Source organism: Diplotaxodon limnothrissa, linkage group LG20 (assembly GCF_057381915.1).
Source record: "Diplotaxodon limnothrissa isolate DT_005_m linkage group LG20, D_limnothrissa_male_GT1.1, whole genome shotgun sequence".
In the NCBI taxonomy this organism is placed as follows: Eukaryota; Metazoa; Chordata; class Actinopteri; order Cichliformes; family Cichlidae; genus Diplotaxodon; species Diplotaxodon limnothrissa.
This window is the reverse complement of record NC_140615.1, coordinates 39000297-39023464: the sequence shown is the minus strand read 5'-3', so window position 1 is coordinate 39023464 and position 23168 is coordinate 39000297. Positions and strand designations below refer to the sequence as shown.

The 23168-nt window shown below is 46.6% G+C and overlaps 2 protein-coding genes across 2 annotated transcripts; one reads left to right on the top strand and one right to left on the bottom strand.

Moving 5' to 3' along the window:
• Positions 1–8834: 8834 nt before the first annotated feature.
• On the top strand, positions 8835–12578 carry LOC146611494 (Ig-like V-type domain-containing protein FAM187A). Its single transcript, XM_085345400.1, has 5 exons — positions 8835–9026; positions 9599–9876; positions 9979–10326; positions 11621–11844; positions 12361–12578. The coding sequence occupies exons 1-5, from the start codon at positions 8838–8840 to the stop codon at positions 12576–12578; spliced, it is 1257 nt and encodes a 418-aa protein (XP_085201526.1). The 5' UTR covers positions 8835–8837.
• An 8923-nt stretch (positions 12579–21501) lies between these two features.
• On the bottom strand, positions 21502–22503 carry npbwr2b (neuropeptides B/W receptor 2b). Its single transcript, XM_085345309.1, has one exon. The coding sequence runs from the start codon at positions 22501–22503 to the stop codon at positions 21502–21504; it is 1002 nt and encodes a 333-aa protein (XP_085201435.1).
• Between the last annotated feature and the right edge of the window lie 665 nt (positions 22504–23168).

Sequence of the window (23168 nt, the reverse complement as noted above, 5' to 3'; positions counted from 1 at the left end):
GATATATGCATTTTTTTTCTTCTTTTTTTTCTGCCCGTTCTGTTGGTTTTTGTTTTTTGCCCTTCTCCCCCGTCCCTCTTCTCAGCTGTTTCTCTTTCCCTCTTTCTTTCTCCCCTTCTTTCCCCCAGTCAAGTCTGTCCCGTATTCAGTAAGTGAAAATAAAATAAACAATAAAAGGTGAATCAAATGGACCATTACGGCAAGGCTGGGATGGTCAGTTTGGTAAAGTAAATCCGTTGGGCATCTTTCTTTGCCTTTAGACAACAATTCTGATGCAAAAGAGCCAAACGGGACAGGCAAAAAAGAAAGAAAAAAGAAAAAAAGAGCACAGACGAAGTTTGGCTCCTTGGAAGCAAAATGTAAAGAAGTGAAAAGCCTTTTGCACAGTGCTGTATAAACATTATCGACCTTTGTGAATGTGGCACTATGTTAAAGACAGAGACATGAAAATAGTAGCCCCCCATTTTATTTGATGCTCAGAGACATTTTCTTTTAGTAAGGCCACTGTAATGTCAGTTTTACTGTTGTATAAGTTCCACCAGCAGAGGGCACTCAGTCCTGTGCATCGGTAGCTGACGCTAGAAGTAGTGTCAGCGGTGAAGAGGCAGCGTGCCGAAAGAACTGATTAATCAGACATTTTTCTGTCTTTACAGGTAAGCTGGGTGGTTGGTAATATAAAACAGAGGTTCTAAAAGTGACAGACAGCAGTGGCGATTAATGATAAATGTTTTGTTTGTGGCGAATGTTAAGCTAAAGAGCTAATTTCCAAGTTGGTCCAGTTGTTAGCCTGTGCCGATCGAGGTGTTAGACGGTACCTAAAGTTTGTGAGTTCATTGCAGGTATATTGTTGGGTTAAAGCCACACTTAATATGTTTTGCACAATAAGAGAAATGTAAGTTGCTTTATGTTTAGTTCATGACGAGTGAATGCTATAGAAATATGTTAAGAAAAGTGTTTATTTGAAAGGGATAGAGTTAAATAAATAGTGTTAATAAGACAGGTTCATAAATAGATTAAAACAGTAGTAAAAACAAGATAAAACTGTAATCAGAGTTCACTATGTTATTCATGCGTATAGTAAAATGTATTTTTGTGATTTAAGCAGTTTATAAGAGTGGTGCATGTGAATATGAAGCTGTATAAGTTACTTGTATAAAGTGATGTCAGCTACACTAGAAGAAGTAGTGTCAGTGGTGAAGAGGCAGCGTACGGCCTGCGCGCCGAAAGAACCGATTAATCACACTTTTCTGTCTTTACAGGTTTCTGTAAAAATAAATATGTTGCACGGGAGATGAGTTGGCCCATCATTTCAGCGGTGTAACATGAACATTCTCACGCTAACAATCAGGAAAGACGACCACAGTCAGTAAACTATTTGACTGGATTTCCTTTGCATTTCACAATAAATGATAAAAACATGGCTTGAGTCAAGTACGTACAATAAAGTACCCATCCATCTGTCCAGAAACGGCCCTAACCAATCTGGCGCCCTAGGCAAGATTTTAGGTGGCGCCCCCCTACATCAGCAGTGTAGTGTAACGTTGTAACAAATAATATTTCTATTAAATAAGCTTTACTTTGCATTTTAATTAACGTGGGATTATTTTTTGTATTTAGAAATAATAGTACCAACTTTTTTTTTTTTTTTTTCAACATTTGTGGCACTGGCGTGGCGCCCCCTGATGGACGGCGCCCTTAGCATTTGCCTATACGGCCTATGCCACGGGCCGGCCCTGCATCTGTCCATCCATCCATCAGGCTGTCCGTTTGCCTGTCCTTCCATCCTTCTGAAGCTGTGTGAGCTCCTGTGAATAAAATATGGGGACAAAGTCACATGATGGTTCTTAAAGGTTAAAGTTCATTGAGAGTTGTCAGATTCGTCTTTGAGTGTTCAGGTATAAAACATAACCCTCATGGATGGCTCTAAAATTATTCCCAGAAACAAAGTCTGGAGTCTCCGGTAGGTCATTAGGGCACTGGGGAAAACAAGCTGGTTTATGGATATCGATACTATCATCCAATCAAAAACCCTTCAGTTTCCAGACAAGTCTGTGCGCAGCTGTCATGGGACTGTTAGTCTGACAAAAATAACAGAAGCTCTTATTAATCAAATCTATTCAGTCCAGCTCTGATGATGCATTTAAAGACTGCAGGGAATCTGAGCGGTGCAGCTGTTTAAGATGTTGGATTGTTCAAGTGATCAGAAATCAGCTAATGGGCTGAAATGCAGGAACTGCAGAGGGTAATGCAATGATATGAATAAAATGAGGACCTTCAGTTTGGGCTGACCTGACATTTAACTTAATTGGGAAATCCAACAGGAAGGAGGAGTAGAGGAAATAAGGAGGTGAAAAAGGTGAAGGCTGCATATGAGTTTAATTAGATTAAACTTTAACAGCAGAGTAAATGTCAGCGATATCAGCGCATCAGTCTGAGGGTTTGGAGGACAGAGTCTGAAGACTGCAGAGGGTGAGGAGGAGGATATTCAGAGCAGGACAGATATAAGGAGAGAGGAATGCGAGGAGGTGAAAGCGTTAAATGTATTTGAGGCTTCAGTGATGCTGTGATTTCACGGATGGGTGAAGGGTGGAGAAAAATGAAGAGGATGAGAGGGGAGCTGCTGGAGAAGCCAAAATGTTCCAGGGGCTGATTTATGAAGGCTTTCGCTTGAGTCTTAACAAAGCCAGAATCTGGAATTTTAAACGTGTGAGTGCTCCGATAAAATCCTTCTGAGCAGTGTGATTGGACGGTGTGAGGTTAAAACAAGGATTTGTAACCTTATATCTTTATTACCTTGGAGAACACTGTCAGTCTGGTGGGACCAGCGTTCCTTTCACTCACCCTGATCCCATGGGTCTTACCCAGCAGGCTGTGCAGAGCCGATGGGTGAGGAATAAGCCCAGTTCTAACTGCCTCGACCTCCCAGTGTCTACCCTGCTTAATCTGAGAAGAAACCAGAAGGCCTGAGATACCGCTAACAGGCCCGGTCCCCATCAGCCACACCCGTTAACGGGACTTGAATGGATGCCATTAAGATCGATGCAGAAGGAATATGAACGAGTTTAATATAGTGGCACTGAACACTAAACCGCAGAGGTCAGTTAGTTGGAGGCTGGTGTAAGCTGTAGAAGCTAGTCATACTAATGTAAGAAACAACAAATAAACAACAAAAAGATGAGAGAAATCATTAAATACACCGTACATCTGGGGGTTCCCTAGGGGTGGGATTCTTGGGGGACTTCAGTGTGGGGGGTGTAGACCTGGATGGGGCTTTGGTGGCTCTTAGGCGGTGTTTTTCTGGTGGTTGCTGCTGGGGGGAGTCTGTGCTTGGTAGCCATGCTGCTCCTGGGTGGGTCCAGGGCGGGGTTGTGGTTCTGAGGGTGCTTTGTTTCAAATACCTTTTATTAGAAGCAAGTATCACAGTTGTTACAGGTTAATAAGACTTATGCCCCCTTTTCTCTAAATAAATAAGCAGACGAACAAAAAATCCACCAATCGATGATTTGGATGATTAAAGTAGATTTCAAGTCCGTTCCTGACTGCCAGAAAGTTGCATTTTCCCAAGATATGCAAGCACAGGACGCCAAATTAGTTCAAAATCTTTCACATCGGCATTCATGGTGTATCTTATTTTTTCACGGTGAAGTGTATTTGTAAGCTCTGCGAGCCACATCTTCAACACAGGAACCTCTTTGCCTTTCCAAAGCTGCAGGAGCAGTTTCTTTGCGATGATCAGTGCATATGACACAAGACCTTTTTGAGCATGTTGTAAACTTTGTGTTTCTTTGGAGAGCCCAAAGATAATTACTGTTGGATTTGGATGAATCTTGGTGTTAAGAATATTAGACAGATGGGTGAAGATGTCACCAAAAGCCCTGAAGCCTCGGACAAAGTGCAAAACTATGTAACAGATTTCCATAATGTGTCACACGTTTTCCACAGAGGGGAGTCTGGATACATTTTGTGAAGTCTTTCCCTTGAGTAATGTAACCTGTGTACAATTTTATACTGAATTAAACAATGACAGGAATTAATAAAAAGCACATTTATGTTGCGTAAGACCTGCCAAAAACATTCCGATAGGGAGATCCCAAATTCCTTTTCCCACTCCTCTTTAATTGGATGAGTAGAAGGTGTACTCATCTCCTGTAGTGAGTTATAGAATAATGAGACTCTCTGTTCGGACCCCCGGCTATCACTAAGGCATCTATCCAAGGTGTCGGACGGCATGCTTTCAAACTGCAGCAGATGTGTACGGATATAAAAAAATGGCTGCACGGTAGTCCAAATCTATCTTTCAATTGTTGAAATGACATGAAGGTATCGTTTGAATACAAGTCTTTTAATTTACGAATACCAAGTTCATGCCACACGTTGAAAGCTCCGTCTGCACATGATGGAAGGACAGGAGGTAGATGTAACAGGGATGCACACTGATAGTGGTTTCAGATTAAAGTGCTTAATTATTTGTTTCCAAATTCGCAAAGTGGCATGGATCACTGGGTTATAGTTGTAGTGTGCACTTGTCAAGGGAGTAGGAGAAAGTAATATTCCACCAACACAGTAAGGAAGGCAATCCTCCCGTTCTGAGGGTGCTTTGGCTCCAGGCTGGGGTTCTGGCTGGGCATGGGGGGCTTGGGTCACGGGTGGTGTGTCGCCAGGGTTGTGTTTTGGTGGATGTGCCAGAGGACGGTCTGTTGATTCAGCCTCACCTCTGGGCCCAGGACCCCCCTGGACCTGGGTCTGGGGCCGATTGCCCCTCTGAGGTTGCAAACAGCTCTGAGCACTCTAAGGAGTGCTTTGTATTTGTATATGTATGCATGAGGGCGGGACTGTACGTGTGTGTATTTGTCTACACTACTGGTCACCCCCAGTTTTTCCAGTTATTCATTGCAGTTCACGTCGCTCAAGTCCAGTGAACAGCTGAAATAGTACAAAGGTAAGTGGTGAACGGCCAGACGTTAAAAAAAGGTTTCCCAAAACTGAAAATGATGTGCATTTCAGATTATTCAAAGAGGCTTTTTCAGGGAACACAACATGGATTAACAAACCGCTGTTCTGCAGCAGTGAATGATGAAGCCTTGACACAGTGAGAAAAAGGCATTAAACAATGGAAGAGAGACAGACCATCGTAGCACTTAAAATTGCCTCAGCTTTCACGGTCCACACGCCAAAACGGCGTTTTCAAATGTATCTGCTTTGGAGAGCCTTTTAAAAAGCTCTGTGTTCCAAAAACGCCGTCTCAGTGTGGACGGAAGTTTGCAAATGAAAACATGTTAGTGTGGACATGGACTCAGATCCAGTCAGGGAGGAGTGACGTCTCTGTGGGTTCAGTAAAAGACGAGCGAGCTGGACTCAGGTCTGAGGAGACAGCAGTCCGGGGGAAATGGAAGCATGGATGGAGGAAGAACAGGATCAACAGCAGGTAGTTTATGTTGCAGGAGGATCAGGTTTTCTCAGTGAGATGAATGAATCGTCAGCTGCTGCTACAGGATTCGCTGCAGGTGAGGCTGCTGATTTCAGCACAATAGAGAAATCACATGCATGAAGGGAGACTTTGCTGCAGAGCGCTGTTTACTGAAACGAGCCGGCACAGTTTGTTCCCCGAGGCTGTCGCTCTGATGAACCCCTGCTGTTATATCATGTGTAACATGTGCACATGGCATCACTTTTGGTTTATTTTTCTTTGTATGTACTGCCTATTTCTAAAATAAAAGAAGGTTTATTTTTTAAAGTGGAGTCAGAGTGGCTGACTCTGATTCTAAAAGGCCGCCGGGGCCCATCGTAGAGAAAACAGCAGCTGAAACCGTTGAGGGGAGCAGCTGAGCTCAGTGCGATGTGTGGGTGCCGTCCTGTGGGTTTCAGATATTAAAGCATGTCTGCTTTTATGAAACGCTCTGGTCATCTTTGAGCCGCTCTGCAGGACTGCAGTTGGTCCACTTTCTATTTGGAGGCTCAGGTGGTGCAGCGAGAGAGCCTCCACACTGCCGAGGTTAGCTGCAGGCGCCAGCACGCTTCAGGTTTTACCATGTGATCATGGGGAAGGCAGTGATGTTTCTACGCCCTTCATCAGTCAAAGAAAGTTTATTGTGTAATATTGTTACTCCCATCACTCTTCATCTCATTGCTTTCCTCTGCATCAGAGCAGTGACACTGTGATTACATCCTATGCATCTTTAATGTGACAAACTAAAGACAAACAGCACATCGGTGCAGCTTCAGGTATCGGACCCCGCTCCCCGGTTATTGACTAACTAATAGCATTGATTCTGCAGCTCAGGTCCTTCAGTGTTTGTCTCTCAACCATTACAAGCCCTGGCTCGCTCTGAAGGTCCATTAAACGTCTGCTTCAGCCCACTCGTCCTCGTCTTTCTCTGAACACGAGGAATTATTTTCAGCACAAAGCAGAAATGACATTTGGAGTTCTTATAACAGAGACCGGCGAGACCTGCTGCATAGCATTAAATGCATCTTTGTAGTCCTCGTTAGTGTGTGTGCACGTTTCTGCAGCCGTAATGAGGACAGATAAGCAGGTGACTGTGCAGGTGAGCGTTTACAGCCCTGCTAAAGAGGAAACAGGAAGTAGTTTGAACCAGAACGTTGAAGGGCCAGTCCTGGTTCACTCAGTGATCTCCACAGATGAGAGCTCAGGACGTCGCTGTGCTGATGTGGACGCTGTATTAACGAGCAACACTGGCACCACTCTGCAGTTTATTTCATGCACTACATGGCACTACTTCTTCATGCGTCTGTGTTTGTGGGTGCATGAGCCACAAACACAGACGCACATGTTTGTTAGACTCAGACTTGTGGCTGTCCTCCCTCCATGTTCTCAGTGAAAGTCATCGTTGGTCATGTGATTGATTGAAGTGCCTTGAAGTGACTGCTGTTGCCATTTGGTACCAATAAATAAAACTAAAGCTCAGATGAGAGCCGTAGTGGTATCGCCATAAGCAGGTGGCAGCAGGTGATGTAGTGGTTGGGGCTGTCACAAGAAGGTCCAGGGTTCAACTGAGTAGAGTTGGCATGTTCTCCCTGGGGCTCTCTCCAGTATCTCTGACTTCCTCCCACAGTCCAAACACGCAGTTAGTGCGGTTAGGTAAGCTGGTGATTCCAAATGTGAACGTGGATGGTCATCTGTCTCTCTGTGTTAACCATGTGTCGGGTTGGCCACCTGTCCAGGTGTAGCAGGGCTATGTTCCAGTCCCTCCACGACCCTGACACAGGATGGATGAACTGGTCAGAGGATAAGAGCTGGTTTGAATGGGAGACCTTCCTGGAGTAAAACGTCCTGTTTCCCGCTGACAGCATTAAGTGAGGGAAATGTTTTTTTTTAACACGTTTGTCTTTTCAGGGAACAGAATGAAGCAGCAAATAAAATAAATGTCAAACGCTAATGGAAGCAGAGTGGCAGAGTGACACGTTTTAACATCAGCAAACACTCGAGCAGCCTCTGAATAAATGAAACGCGTTCATGTCTAGGGATGGGTACTGATAAGATTTTCACGATTCCGATTCCATTTTCGATTCTGTTTAACGATTCGATTCTTTATCGATTCTTTTTAAAAACGGAGGACACTAAGGTCGACTAGCTTAGAACTTTGTTTTATATCTTCTCTTTGAACAAGATAGAAATTTAGGAGTAACATGGCCTTACAAACCCAACAGTGAGATCTTAAGAGATCCAGCCTACGGCTCTTCAATGGGGTGTCACAGGGTCCCCGGGAAAAAAACATTGTAAATGTAAAATAATAAAATAAATATTCTTCTGTAGCAATAACAAAGTTTAACATAAATTATTCTGCAGCAATTACACAAGAATATCCAGTAATGTCCCTGCCTACAATTAAACACATTCACTTACTGAAAATCATCTGCTGTGGCAAATGGGTGCAAGCCTTTGACCACAAACTGAGTCTCTGCTCGGTGACGTTCATCTATCCCGGCCTGAAAGGAGACGCTACCGGCAGACTGCAGCGAGAACTGCCAGCATCTGAGCCAGACTCTGTCTCTCATCATGGTCACTAAATGCACAGTAATGGCAGGTTTGTAATAAGGCAGATCGCGCTAACATAATATGCACTGTTAGTTGATTATTTACCTGGAGCGAATTAAAAACACGACATTCATTTAAGGTCATCGTCTGTTTTGTGAGCAAATGCTTTTGCATATTCGTAGTGTTTCCTCCCTTAAATGAAATCTCTACTTTGCAAGTATTGCAAGTTGCCCTGTCGTCATCCGTTCTTGTAAAGTGTAACCAAACTTTTGAGCGTTTGTGGTGCGTAGGCGCCGTGTTTCCTGCCAGGTAAATGACGCTCCGCAACGTGGTGACGTCATTCGTGGCGACTGGAATCGATAAGGGAATCATTTGCAAAAATGGCAAACTATTCCAAGGAACTGAAACAGTGGGAACCGGTTCTCAACAAGAACCGGGTTTCGATACCCATCCCTATTCATAGAGCTGCTCAGCGCTTTCAGCCGCCACGCATGCAGGCGCACTCGTTCTCACCTTCCTCAGAAACACGTTTGCTGAGCCTCATCACTGCTGCATTACTCTCACCTGTTCACACCTGGGGCCACACGCTGAGGTTCAGTCGTGCTCGCTGCTCGAGAATCTCCCACCTTATGAAAATATGTGAGTTTGTTTCATTATGAGCGAGTAAATGTGCATTACTGTTGACTCCAGGTTTGTCTTTCCTGTAAGCAGAGATCCCAAAGATCCCACAGTCATATTTAGACTCCTGCAGGTCATTGGAATGGACAGTTCAGCTCATCGGTTTGTCTTTGAAAGTAAACATTCTTCAGACTGTTTAAAAAAAACTGTTTCCTCCTCAGAGATGCCTTTGCCATCCTTGTCCCCGCTCTTCCTCCTCTTCCTGACTCCAAAGGCGTGGAGCTACGAGGCCCCTGAAGACAAACAGGACGTTTTTGCGAGAACGGCGTGTCCCGCCTTCCTGACCTTCACCAACGCTGCCTACCTGTCAGGAGTCACCGTGGAGCTGCCCTGCCTCTGCAAACCAGAGCAGGTAGAGTACGCGAGTAACTAACCATCTGTTTTCTACTGCACACCTGGGGTGTCAGGTATCTGCGCAGAGAAACTGTTGTTTTTATAATATCCAGTTAGTGTTGGTTCATATTTTGTGTTGAATCTGTTTCAGTTTGCAGAGTTTAGTTTTAGTCTGTTGATATGATTGTATGGAGGGCGTATGCTGGAGGTGAGCTTTCGGTTTTATAGTGAAAACACAAGTTTTTGACTCTGAGACGTTCGATGCCTTAAACATCGAAGCCTCGTGAGGCAAACTGCGACAACGAATGTCACCAACCTGAAAAACATTTCCTCTTTATTTTATTCCTGTTGGTTTTCCATCTGCACAAAGTCAAATCAAACGTCTAGATTTCATTTACGACTTCATGGTTTTAACTGTATCAGGACCCCCTCGCCGGTGGCCATCCGAGGATGACCGTGGCGTCCGACACACCTCGCCAGGAGGTGCTGCGCTCGCTGTGGAGGAGTAGCGGCTCTAGCTGGAGCCCCTCCGTCTATTTAAGAACCTCTTCCAACTGTGCAGACTGAAAAAGGTTCAAATATCGGTTTCAGGTCCAGTCGGTTGTCTGGTTTTTCCGGAAACATCTGGAACGATCAGAGGACACCAAAGCGCTGACTGATCACCATGGCAACCACCTGCTCGATCCCAGCCAGGTTCCTCACAGCGGAGACCTGCGGAGTCGCTTCTCCATCCGACTCTTCAGCCTGCTGATCTTCAGAGCTGGGCCCGATGATGCAGGCATCTATATCTGTGGCTCCGCCCACAAAGACTTCTTCTATGGTTACGACCTGGACATCCAGGAGGCTCCCACGCTCAGCTTCACCAACAGGTGCGCTGAGCACATACTGAATTCATGACAACCACGAACCTGCTTGTTTAAGCTTAATAATCAATCGATATTTAAGAAATAACGATCAGCTGATGTTTGCAGACTCGCTTCAGAGGCTAGCGACGGGAAACGGGACCAGAGCGCCGACCTCAGCGCTCTGTACCGCCTCTTCACCAGCTTCCAGCCGTGGTCTGTGTGCGACCGCTGCGGCGTGCCGGGCGAGCAGGTCCGAGCCGGGCTCTGCTACATACGCTCCCGCTTCCTGAACGTGCGCTACAGGCGGGCCAATCAGACGGTCGTTTCTTGCGGCTCGGGGGCGGTGCCGAGAGCCTTCGGTTTAAAGCAAAGCAGAGTCGCAGCAAAGCTGGAGGTCAGAAGCTGTCGTATGACGTGTCCGTCCCAGGCCCCGCCCTCCAAGCTGCTCGGTCTGATGTCTCTTTTTGGGTCCAGGTGAGCGTGTGCGTGACACCCGTCCAGCACCAAGCCGGTCACTGTGCTCAATTACAGACTTCCTGTTACTCAGGAAGTCAGAGGTCAAATCAGAAGCTTGATGTCTCTCGGTTTGGACGTCCCCCGATCTTCAGGGGTCAAAGTGTATTTCAGTAATGAACTTTTAGTTATTATAATTGTTTTTATTTAGAAAGAGGAGCTCTACATATTATTGAATACTTTAACAAATGTAAATATGCCAGATTACAGCCTCTGCAGACCCTCTGGCAGGCTGGTGTTACACACACACGTTAGCAAAAACATACAGAGACACTATTTACAGGTCATGTGACAAGGACAAAAACAGTGATCACATTATACTAGAACAATGACGAGTGGACACAGAGGACAGTATAGAGATCAGTAACAGAAACACATCAGTTTTGTTGCACAAACCCCAGTGTTGCACATGCCCTGACCTTCCTGATATTGCACTGACCCATTACACTAATAGTTGCTTCTCTTTTTACACTAACTCTTTCACTCCCTGACACGACAGAGCATCTGTGCAGATTCAGTCCCCTCTCACAGTGGCTCGGGTCAGTCGAGGCGAAGGCTTTAATAAAATCACTCACTGGTCCTGCAGAGAGATACTGAAGATGATGCACAACCTGTCTCAATCCAGTCTGATTGTCAGCAGTCAGTATAGAAACATTTACATAATCCTCCTCTCTGAAGATCGAATTAATAAGAAGGCCTTTAGATTCCCAGTGGCTTGTGACCACTGTGATGGTGAACCCGTCTGCTGCTGGACCTCACGGGGGCTCCTTTCAAACCAGAGTCATGGTTTTATTTTCTTGTTATTGAAGCTAAAACTCAGAGACGCGTCCGTGTGTGGACGTCTGTCTGACATGTTATTTAGTTATTCATGCTAAACTTGTTCTTCATGACACAGTCTCTTCACTCTCACCTGTTTCCTGTCGGTCATGCTATTCTTCTGTACGTGTCACTTCCTGTCATGTCCTGGCTTGGAGTCAGCCCCCTGTGTAGATGTAGTCTTTGTTTTTGGTCTTCTCTTTGTTCCCGTGTAGTTTTTTTCCTTTTTGCGTTTTGTGCCAGTAAAGTTTTGTTTGTGGTGACCCTCGTGCGCTCTCACCTGTCGTCTCTGACACATGGACGCGTGGTCGCCCTGCTTGGAACCACAGTGTCCGAATGTCTCCGTGAATCATCTCTGAGATTGTGTCCTGAAGATTTCCTGCGGTGCTCTTTGCTGTTGAATCCAGATGTTTCACCTCTGGGTTTTTCTGTGTCACAGTTCTGCCTCATTGCCAACCGGGCTACCTCTGTACTACCTGACCCATCCCGACGGGCAGGTCCTCACCCTGGGCTGTCCCGGGGCGCGCCCTGACATGGCGGTCGCCTGGGACCGAGGGAACGAACCCATCTACAGGTCTGAACACTCTTCAGGCGCAGACCTCAGACTGCTCATAGACACCGGGCACCACCTGCTGTTCCAGCCGGCTCAAACGCAGGACTCAGGTATGAACAGCGCCCCCATCAGGTGGTCTCATCTCATTGTCCAGTCATGAAGCTCACATCAGGTGACCTTTACTCGAGATGTCTCTTTGTGAATATATTTGGCTGCTGACTCTGAGATAACTCTTTACACTCGGGGTCTTCTCCACCCTTTTCCGAACTTTATGGTGGCAGCAGGTGAAGCTGTGAAGCTAACCCTGGAGAAATTGGGGATCCCAGACCTGCCACCAAATCTGTGCATATCTGGGGTCTCCTCCCTGTACAGGAAGTGCCTCAACCAGGAGGGTGCAGGAAGTGTGGGGTCACGCAATCACAGGGTGGTCACTGCCCACAGTAGGGGGTCATAGGTGAGGAAGGGCACGCAGAGGCTCTTACCTGATGCTCCATCTGAAGTCGGTGTTTGGCCCGCATCAGATTTGTTATTTAGACGCTCTGAATCATATTTCAGTTCAGCGGTGACGATGATGAGGTCCGACCTCTGTGCTGCTCAGTTTGATTGAGGTGTCTTTACACTTGCAGGTGTGTATTACTGCTGGCTGCACGGTCGCCGGGCGGCAGAGATCCACCTCCTCGTGTACCCCCACTTTGGCAGCCAGTCGCTTCTGTCGCATCCCGACTTTCCAGCCGCCGTGCAGACCGTGCTGGGATCGTATGCTGCCATGACGACCGTGTTTTTCCTGCTGATGCTGGGCCGAGCTGTGCTGAGACACCGCAGGGAGCAAGGCCACGTGGACTAAAGGCAGCGAGGGTCAGACTCTGGTTCTGTGGGGCCGAAGGGCAGCCACATGTCCGATCCTGCTGTGATCACATCCTCATTAAAACTCTGACTTTATTACGCTGACATAAAAAAGTTCTCTGCAGGAATCCCTGTTTAAACCAAACACATGCTTGAAGTGATGGGAATACCTGAGTGAAAATGAGTCTGACGGGGCTTTAAGAATCCAGGGGGCGCCACCGCTGATTTATCCTGACGTGGCTGCTCTGGAGCTCAAGCCAGAGACTGTGTTAACCACTTTACCACAGAGCCACTGAGACCAGCCATGGTCTAAAGGTGCTGTTTGCTCTTGCAGACAGTCTGAATGTGTTTGAATATGTTCAGGTGTTCAAACACATCATTAACAGTCTGAGTCTGACAGTAAACCGTCGGGTCGGTCAGTGTGTAACATCTGCTGGACTCCAGCTGGGTCTCTGTGAAGCAGAAGTCCATTAAACGATGCCTGAGTGGACGACGATAAATAAAAACCCTCTTTTCTCCTTCACGGTCCGCTTTCATTGGACTGAATTGGAGGCTGTTGCCATGGTGAATCTCTGATGTCTTTCTGCTTATTAGCTCAGGGTGCACGCGTTCAGAGCTGAAACTGAGTTTTCAGTGTGAGAAAAGCTGATTGGAGTTCAGAGTTAGACTCTAGAGTGGATATTTGGAGATAATTTGTCGTGTTTGAGACCGTTTTCAGCATTGTGCAGTCTGTGGAGTGCAATCAGTGTTGATGAAAGTGAAGATTCAATCACAATATTTATTCATCCCTGAGGAAATTATGGAGCCACAGATGCTGCAAGACTGTAACAACAGCCAGTTACAAAATATAAGAAGATGGCTCTAATTACGAATAACTCAGGATATTACACAAGCTAAAAATGGGCTGTTGGACCCTAAAACTCTGGCTGTTGACCCTTGTTGTTGCTCTTTCTGTCTGATGCATTGTTCTCTGGTCTCGTCTCTGAGTTTAAAAGGATCTCTGGGTCTATTTGAGGTCCTGGGTGTCATGTGACACCTGTGACATCACTGTCATGAAGGTGCCGGACCAAGGTGCAGACACAGCAGGAGGAGGCGGAGACTTCAGGGCGAGGAGCCGAAGATGACCCTGCTCCTGTGTTCCCATCGCCGTGGGCCTAGCTTAGCTGCTGGTGCCAGTAGGATCAGTCAAGCGATGAGGCTAAACAGTCAAACGCCGCCTGTGTGGGTCAGGGAACATGTGATGAAGCTACAGTCAGGTATTAACAGACTCTTGCGTTGAGACTTTGTGTGTGGTTGAGTTTGGGTGACAGCATTAGTCCCCTTACCTGTGTGGCTGCCCTGTCAGTTCCTCCACAGTGACTGTGACCGGTTCCCTTCTGGCCTACTGGCCGTGGTCGTGCGGGTTCACACTCTAAGCTGGCCGTGATCTTTCTGGGCTTGTTACCCAACGGCACCTCTCTGTGGCTGATGCCCGGCGAGTGAGTCTCTCTGCAGAGAGAATCCAGCGTGCTGCTCACGGGGCCGACGTTGCACATTGGATGCCTTGTCCGCTGTAAGCTACGATGCTCACTGCCTTATTGGTCACGGTTTAACTCATCTCAAAAACCAAAGGTGAGATCAGGTGGGGCAGGTCCTGGAGGCTGGAAGCAGCAGGGGTCAGGGCATGCTGCTTCCTCCTGCCTCTCAGTGCCCTAGCTTCCTGCTGGGTAGTGGAGCAGGATGAGGAGGACTGTGGTTGAATTACCAGCGGACCCTTCATGTCGTGTCTCCCAGGAGCAACTCAGCTGTTGCAGCAGGAAATGCCAAATAGCCTGTGAAGAAGCACTGGGGGCGCACAGAGGGCCAGGGCTTCTGCAGAGGAGTTAGAATCCAGATGTTTAAACTGAGAATGCCACAATTTTAAGAAGAATATGAGCTCAATGTGTAGAAGACGATGCGATGTACCAGTAAAACAAAGAGAACACAACTGATTTTCTGTCTTTATGATTTATGTAACGACAGTCCAGGCAGCGATAGAAGTGCCTGTGTGCTGCCATCTTTGTCACAGGGGACGCCACAGCTTCGTATTTACTGTTCCCGGCTCAGTCTCGAGCCACCAGCGTCTCCTCTGGGATCCAACCAGGATCTTTGGCTATTTAAGCGAATCTGAGGCAACATTAAGATCTTCTGCCCCTGTGATGTAATACACACTGGAGGAAGAAAGGCATTGATTAACCCAGTCAATCATCACAGAACCACTGGTGATATGTGACGGCTCCCTCGTCTTTTTAGGAACGTGTTCAGTCGGACATGATCCGGTGTTTGGTCGGATGATCAATAAGGACGGTTGGATGGCTGCATTATTAAACACATACTTGGTGTTGCCTGGAAACAGGCTTCTGTGTAAAAGTCAGATTTGATGTGGGTGGATTTTCAGTGAGACTCTCACAGCCACCCTTCGTCTGACCTCTGAGGGTGGTGCTGTGTCTCAGGCCTGAACTCTAACCAGGGTTTCATTGCTGAGATGGAGGTGTGTGAACTTATGGTGGAGCGTACATGACAGATGAACTGTGGCCTTACACTGCCACCTACAGGTGGGTTCCTGCGTGTGCTTTACAGGGTGAGCCTGGACGACCTTTGACCCACTGAAGCAGCTGCTTTAACCAAAACACACAAACACAATGTATTCGACTCATTTCTGTAAGTTACACGACACCCATGAAATATAATTTTATTAAAAACATGCAGAAAATTCACATTTTCACACACACGCAGGGTGATGCTGCCACCTAGTGACAGAAATATTTTATCACATACTGTAATCCTGACCACGCTGGTGCTTTCCCCTCTCTCACACACACACACACACACACACACACACACACACACACACACACTCACAGTGTTTCAGGTGGAAACAGCTCTGTTTACCCAACAGAGGCGACGGGCAGAGCCAACAAAGTGCTGAGACTGTACCGTCACTGCATTTCTTTATTCGTTGCACAGACCTGAGTGCAAAGATCACAGATTCAAGTCTTCATGCAGTACTGAGGTGTGATTTATCCCATTGTTATATCATAAAGGTGTCATGTAGACGATGCATACAGTCCCCAGTTGTAGTGTAAACTGTTTGGGAAAAGGCTTCGCTCTGAAGTAGCTGGCGGTTAACGCCCACTGGATACTGCACAAAGCAGTGCTGCCTGCTGATTGGTCAGCTTGGTCTGTCCACCTGAGGAAAACTGAAACACAGCAGGGACAGTGTTGGACTTTGACAGATCGAACATTAACCATGTTGGTTAGCTGACCAATCAACTGTCTGCGTAATCCAGTTGGGATTAGCCGAAAAGTTAGCGAATGCTATTATACCAACATGAGTAGCCTACATGTGCTAACAGAGCTGATCATGTGACTGACTTATTGCACACAGTAGCTGAATAATACAATTTTCTTCATTTTTGTGACTCAGAATTTTATCTTAAAACATTTGGTGTTGTAAAATTCAACTTTGTACAACTATAATTATCTTTTGCAATAAAAGTGTTTCATTAAACTGACACTTTTCTCATATTTGCCAGTACTTGTATATTTTTTGATGTATCTGTCCCAAACTACAGATCCTTTTGGATGGTACAAAGACCAGTCAGAATTTAAGGTTTTTATCTTTGATAGTAAAGAGGGCGTCTGCTCTATTTCAGCGATATTCTTGTTCAAACATTCTCTGAGATTCAGTGTGTCAGAAAATGAGCTAAAAGTGATTCGATGAACCATTTTTCAAAGAATACGAATGTTTCTGCTCAGCCTCCCAGTACACACACCTATGGTATCAGTCTGAAACGACCTCGCCTCGTTCTCCAGTTATCATATTCACACACCTGAAATAAATCACCAATATGATGAGTACAAATATGTTACTGTATGAAAACGTTCAGATTTAATAAACCAAAGGTTTGCAGAACAGATGAGACATCTTGAAAACAATGATCAGAGTCACGTGTATCGATGTCGAAGCTTTCAGTCTCCTGTCTTTAGAAAATGAACTTTACTTTTAAACTAAAGTGACTGTTGTTGCCTTCTCACTAAAACTCAGTGGACTCTGGAAACACAGGAGCATTATTACTGTGGTGATATGGTGCTACGAGGTCATTAAGATAAGATGGGGCCTGATTATTTAAGACCTTGTATGTGAGGAGCAGGATTTTGAATTCTGGATTTAACAGGAAGCCAATGAAGGGAAGCCAAAACAGGAGAAATCTGCTCTCTCTTTCTAGTCCCTGTCAGGACTCTTGCTGCAGCATTTTGGATTAACTGAAGGCTTTTCAGGGAGTTTTTAGGACATCCTGATAATAATGAATTACAGTCGTCCAGCCTGGAAGTAATAAATGCATGAACTAGTTTTTCAGCGTCACTCTGAGACAGGATATTTCTAACTTTAGAGATGTTGCACAAATGGAAGAACGCAGTCTTACATATTTGTTTAATATGTGCGTTGAAGGACATGTCCTGGTCAAAAATGACTCCAAGGTTCCTCACAGTGTTACTGGAGGCCAAGGTAATGCCATCCAGAGTAAGAATCTGGTTAGATACCATATTTCTAAGATTTTCAGGGTCGAGTACAATAACCTCAGTTTGATCTGAATTAAGAAGCAGAAAGTTAGCGGCCATCCAGGTCTTTATGTCTTTAAGACATTCCTGCAGTTTAACTCATTGGTGTGTGTTATCTGGCTTCATGGACAGATAGAGCTGGGTGTCATCTGCATAGCAGTGTAAATGTATGCTATGTCTTCTAATGATGCTGCCTAAGGGAAGCATGTATAATGTAAACAGAATTGGTCCTAGCACTGAACCCTGTGGAACTCCATAATTAACCTCAGTGTGTGAAGAGGACTCTCCATTTACATGCACAAACTGGAGTCTATTAGATAGATATGATACAAACCACTGCAGCACAGTACCTGTAATACCTACAGCATGTTCTAATCGCTCTAATAGGATATTATGGTCACAGTATCGAACGCTGCACTGAGGTCTAGCAGGACAAGCACAGAGATGAGTCCACTGTCAGAGGCCATAAGAAGATCATTTGTAACCTTCACTAAAGCTGTTTCTGTGCTGTGCTGAGCTCTGAAACCTGACTGAAACTCTTCAAATAAACCTCTGCAGATGATCTGTTAGCTGTTTGACAACTACTCTTTCAAGGATGTTTGATATGAAAGGAAGGTTGGAGATTGGCCTATAATTAGCTAAGACTGCTGGGTCTAGAGATGCTTTTTGAGTAAAGGTGTAACTACAGCCAGCTTGAAGGCCTGTGGTACATAGCTGATTATTAGAGATAGGCTGATCATATTTAAGATCGAAGAATTAATTAATGGCAGGACTTCTTTGAGCAGTTTTGTACGAATGGGGTCTAAAAGACACGTTGATAGTTTGGAGGAAGTAATTATTGAAGTTAACTCAGAAAGATCATTCATCCAGTTCAGGGCTACTTCGGTGGTTTAGCCTGTCTCAGCTGTTACAGGGTACACCTGTACAGGTCATCGACACAGAGAGAAACAGCCATTCACATTCACACTGGAACCTGCAGCCAGTTCAGTCTCATCAGTCAACAAACATGTCTGGACTGTGGCATGAAGCAGATCATGAACAGATGGATTGTCTTTTTGTGACGAGTTCATGTTTGATGAATGTGTGAAGTGTGAAGTCAAGGTTCCTCTCACGATTCATGATCTGCACATTTATTGGATTCATCGAGCAGCTCAGTCTAACATATCAAAAATACATGAAAAGCGATTTTCAAAATAAAATGTGAGTTCATGTTTTTTACAGGCTGCATGAGAAATGATGATTTCTGTGTGAGAGAACATTAGATTTTACATAGTTATGACTTTACATTCATCTGTACAGTGAGACGGGTTATTACAGCATATTGTTGTCAGAACCGTGCAGATGAAGATCTCATCATTTATCTGATAAAGCAGGAAGTTAAAGAAAGTGACGATACACCGCTGCGTTGACACATTGTACCGAGTACTTTACTGCCACACTGTGATAGAACAAAAACAGGTTACATGACAGAAAAGTCCCAAACCCAGGGAATCACGCCAGCATCCCCACACTCTGAACTGTGGAGTGAATAAATGTGCCCAGTGCGTTCTGCTTACTGCCCCCAAAATTTACACAGAGAACATCTTATGTACTCCAGAGCTCCCGCTGCGTGTGCTTCCTGTTCCATAGGGGGCGCTGTCAAGCTGCAAAACAACCACATAAACTCCAACAGGGTCACATTTTTCAGCGTGGTTTTGATAGAAGGGGTCGGACGAGTTCCAGCTTTGGATTTTTCACAAGCGTCTGTTTCCCTCCGGGGAGCAGGAAGTCACACAGTGGAAGTTCTGGAGTATTCACGAGTTACCCCACAACTTATCTCCAAAGACACGAGACTAAACGTTACATTAAAGATGAATGTTGCTCCTAAAATAACATCAAATATGCAGAAAGTAGCGACAGAGGAAACTCTGCTCCAAGCATCATTTAAAAATGTATTTATAATAATGAGTTTGTAGCTGCCACCAGATTTGAATGAGCTGCTGATCCGTCTCTCTGCAGACCTTCATCTGCTGCTCAATCTGCTGCTTGCAGCCTGTATGAGCTGCAGGTACCTGTGTGTGTGCGCATATATACCTGTTACAAGGTGCTGTGCTGCTGCCCTGCGGTCAGCAGGGGGCAGCATAGACTCACAGATCAGAGCAGATGTAGCAGCGCTCCTGCAGTCGGTCATGTGACCAGAAAACCTCATTTCAACACCAGCTTAGGGTTAGAGTAACACGGGGACACGTCACAGCCCGCCTCCTCAGGATTTGACTGATAGCCTGTGTATTGATGTTTGGTGCTCCCAGAGGGCCGAGCCACGCCCCTGAAGGGTCACGGTGCTCAGAGGTCACAGCTCGCTGCCTCCTAATTGGATTTTTTACACCTTCATAAAAACGTCAGATGTTTTTCTGAAGACGAGCACAGTTTGTTCAACCTCCACCCAGAGAAGCCCCCCGTCCCCACCCTCTGTGTGTGTGTTACCTGCCTGATTTCTTTCTATATTTAAAAAAATCCAGGTGTATTTGAAGCTCACTCCCACAGCTGGTGTCAGTAATAATGGGAGCAGCTGCTCCCTCGGAGAGCTTCGTCCTGGACGCGGCTGAAACAGTGCCGGGGAAACTACGCGTGTTTTGCTGGCTCATTGTTTAATAAAACTCTTTGTGTGTTTTTAATTTGCATGGTCTCAGCCGTGGAGGTGTGGAAGTGTCCACAGTAAGAACTGAGTGGGTTCCACAGGAAGGTGTGAGCCACGCTGCAGAGCTAATCCTGTTAGCCACAGACTCGCTGTGAGTGAGAAAATCACACAAACCATGACAACAACATCCAAACAAATAATTCCACACTCAGGAGTTTAGCACATCCACAACAGGGCGTGGGGTGATCGTCCACTACATATGATTACATATTTACATTAAACAATCAGTGATGATTCAGAAGGGAGGGCTTAAATCGAACCCCGCCCCTCTGTTGATCCATCACAGACCAGAGAGAATCTGTGAAAAGTCAAAGAAAGCTTCAGTCTCAGAGCTCATTTAGGGTTTACATGGAAACAGATTAGTTTTCAGCATGCGGTTTATTGTTCCCATGATGACACTACCAGAGCACACTGCCACCACGGAGGTCCGCCCCCAGGTGTATGGCGTTATTTTTGTGCCACTATTCTGAGCGCACGTAAAAAAAAATGTGCAGGTGCAAGTGTTGCATTTTGAGGAGAAATTTATTGTGAGCGAAGAAAAGCTGAATTTGAGTGACCAAAATTCATTGCTGCGTGCAAAAAAATGTATTTCAGTGTTTGCTATTATCCACACACACTCACACACACACACACACACACACACACACACACACACACAACAGCAGCCCCTTGCTCAGTTTTTGCACTTGTACTCGCTCGCATTGTGTCGCTCGCGCTCTCAACATTTCTGCCCGTGCGCGAGCAGCTCTTTCTCTACACTGTTATATTTGTGCCACAAAACCAGCCAATCACAGACTTGGATGCAAAAATATCTGATTGGCTGTTCTGGTCTCCAATCAGCTCGAAATGACGAAATGCAATATCCCAGAATGCATTTCGTCTAAAACTCAAATGAGGCAGTGGCGGAGGAACACAGAGTGGCAAATATGTGATGTCTTGATGAATCGAGCAGATATTTGAAGTTTACACAGCAACATCCTCGCATGAAAATATCTTCAAAGTTTATTTTGTGACCCAGAAAGAGTAATATTTCAAACTCCGCCCCTGCCTCGTTTGTAGTGATGTGTCGGTCGCGAACGAAATGGCTCTTAGAGCCGGGTCTTTGAAGTGAACGACGCGAGCCGGCTCCTTATCGCGAGCCGTGGGGTTTTTTTTCTCTCTCACTTTTTTCCCGCTTCACTCCACACACGAGCCTTGTGCTTTACGCTGGGCAGAGGGGGGAGGGGCTGTAGTTACACTCAGCAGCACAGGAACAGAGCGGGAGGGAGAGAGAGAGAGCCAGGGACAACAAGGTCACATTAGAAAGGTATAGTAATCATCCACAACTATGAAACGTTGAGAGCGCGAGCAACACATTGCGAGCGAGTACAAGTGCAAAAACTGAGCGAGAGGGGCTGCTGTTGTGTGTGTGTGTGTGTGTGTGTGTGTGTGTGTGTGTGTGTGTGTGTGTGTGTGTGTGTGTGTGTGTGTGTGGATAATAGCAAACACTGAAATACAGTTTTTGCACGCAGCAATGAATTTTGTTCACTCAAATTTTGCTTTTCTTGCTCAAAATAAATTTTCCTCAAAATGCAACACTTGCACCTGCAAAAGTTTTTTACGTGCGCTCAGAATAGTGGCACAAAAACAACGCCACACAGGTGGTCCTGCTCTGCGCTGCAGGTGCTCAGGCCGAGCTGCACTCCAGCATCGTCTTGAAGGCCTTCCTGAAGTTGTCGTCCAGGAAGGCGTAGAGGAACGGGTTGAGGCAAGAGTTGGCGTAGCTCAGGCTGGTGATGAAGTAGGAGATCATGATGACCAGGGGCGTGGTCCTCAGGTCCGTGGTCAGCGCTATGATGGTGCTGAGGTGGAACGGCGTCCAGCAGAACAGGCACACGGCCAGGACGACAAAGACCATGACGGTGACCCTCTTCTTGGCCTTGTCCAGTGCCTTGGCATTGCTGTTGAGCCGCATGTTCCTCAGCCTGTACAGCATCATGGTGTATAGGATGCAGAAGGTGGAGACGGGGATGGCGAAGCCGAGGATGAGCGTGTAGATGCGGCTGGTTTTGAACCACAGGGGCTCGGGGCTCGGGAAGCTGAGCACGCAGGTTTTCCTGCCATCAGCCGGGTCCACGTAGACGCCGGCAAACACCGTGAAGGGCATGACGATGAGGATGACGAGGATCCACACGCACAGCGAGATGATCTTGGCCGCTCGGTAGGTGCGGTAAGGCATGCGCTTGGATCTCACGGTCGACAGGACGACCAGGTAGCGGTCGATGCTCATCACGGTCAGGAAGTAGATGCTGGAGAAGATGTTGTAGTGGTCGATGCTCAGGATCACCTTACAGAGGACCTCCCCGAAGGGCCAGTAGTTGAGCAGATGTTCGGCGATGCTAATGGGCAGCACCAGAGTGAACAGGTCGTCCGCGATGGCCAAGTTCAGGATGAACATGTTGGTGACCGTTTTCATTTTGGGGGCTTTGAGGATCATGTAGATGACGGCGGTGTTTCCCGTCAGCCCCACAGCACAGATCACGGAGTAGATGACGGGCAGGATGACATAAAGGTCAGCGAAGAAGGGAGGGGTGCAGTTCAGGTCAGAGCGGTTTCCCGTGGGCGAGTACGGCAGCACAGAGTCGTTACAGAGCGGAGGCGGCGCGCCCGGGACCGACACGTTCTCCATGTTTCAAGAGAACGCGAGACACCGTGATGCGTGGAGGGCGGAGCAGCTCCACAGGGGTGGAGCAGGTGCAGCTCTACCTGCTCGCTCGCACCTCAGAGGAGCACACACCTGTCCGCGCGCTCAGCTGTCAAATCAAAGTCTCCTCCTCAGATCAGCTGACTTCTCCTTCGGCTCATTTACTGCACGAGCGGCGCATCACGGAGCCTGCACGAGAGACAGAGATAACCGATGAGCAGTGAGGTCAGCCTGTTTCTAACTTTGATCTAATCTCACAGCGGCGCGCGCAGAGGGAAACACCGAGCTCACGCGACAGCAGAAAGTATGAAAACGTGAAAAGTGAAAAAAAATGTGCCCACCTGAACGCGCCTCCTCGCGCACGAGCTTCAGATGGACTGATCGATCAGTCAGTATCAGTGATCAGCGATCAGCAGCGTGCCTCCGTGTGCGCGCTCAGCGGCTCCGCGCTCCGGTCTCTTCTCTGAGGGAGACGCCTGCACTCCGGACCCCCTCTCTCTCTCTCTCTCTCTCGCTCGATCTCTCCTCCCCCTCTATCACTCTCTCTCTCTCTCTCGCTTCAGCCCCCCCCCTCTCGTGTCACTGGCAGTCACGTGACCGGGTCAGTCACTGAGAGCTTCTGCTGAGGATTTTATTCTCCAAACGAACAA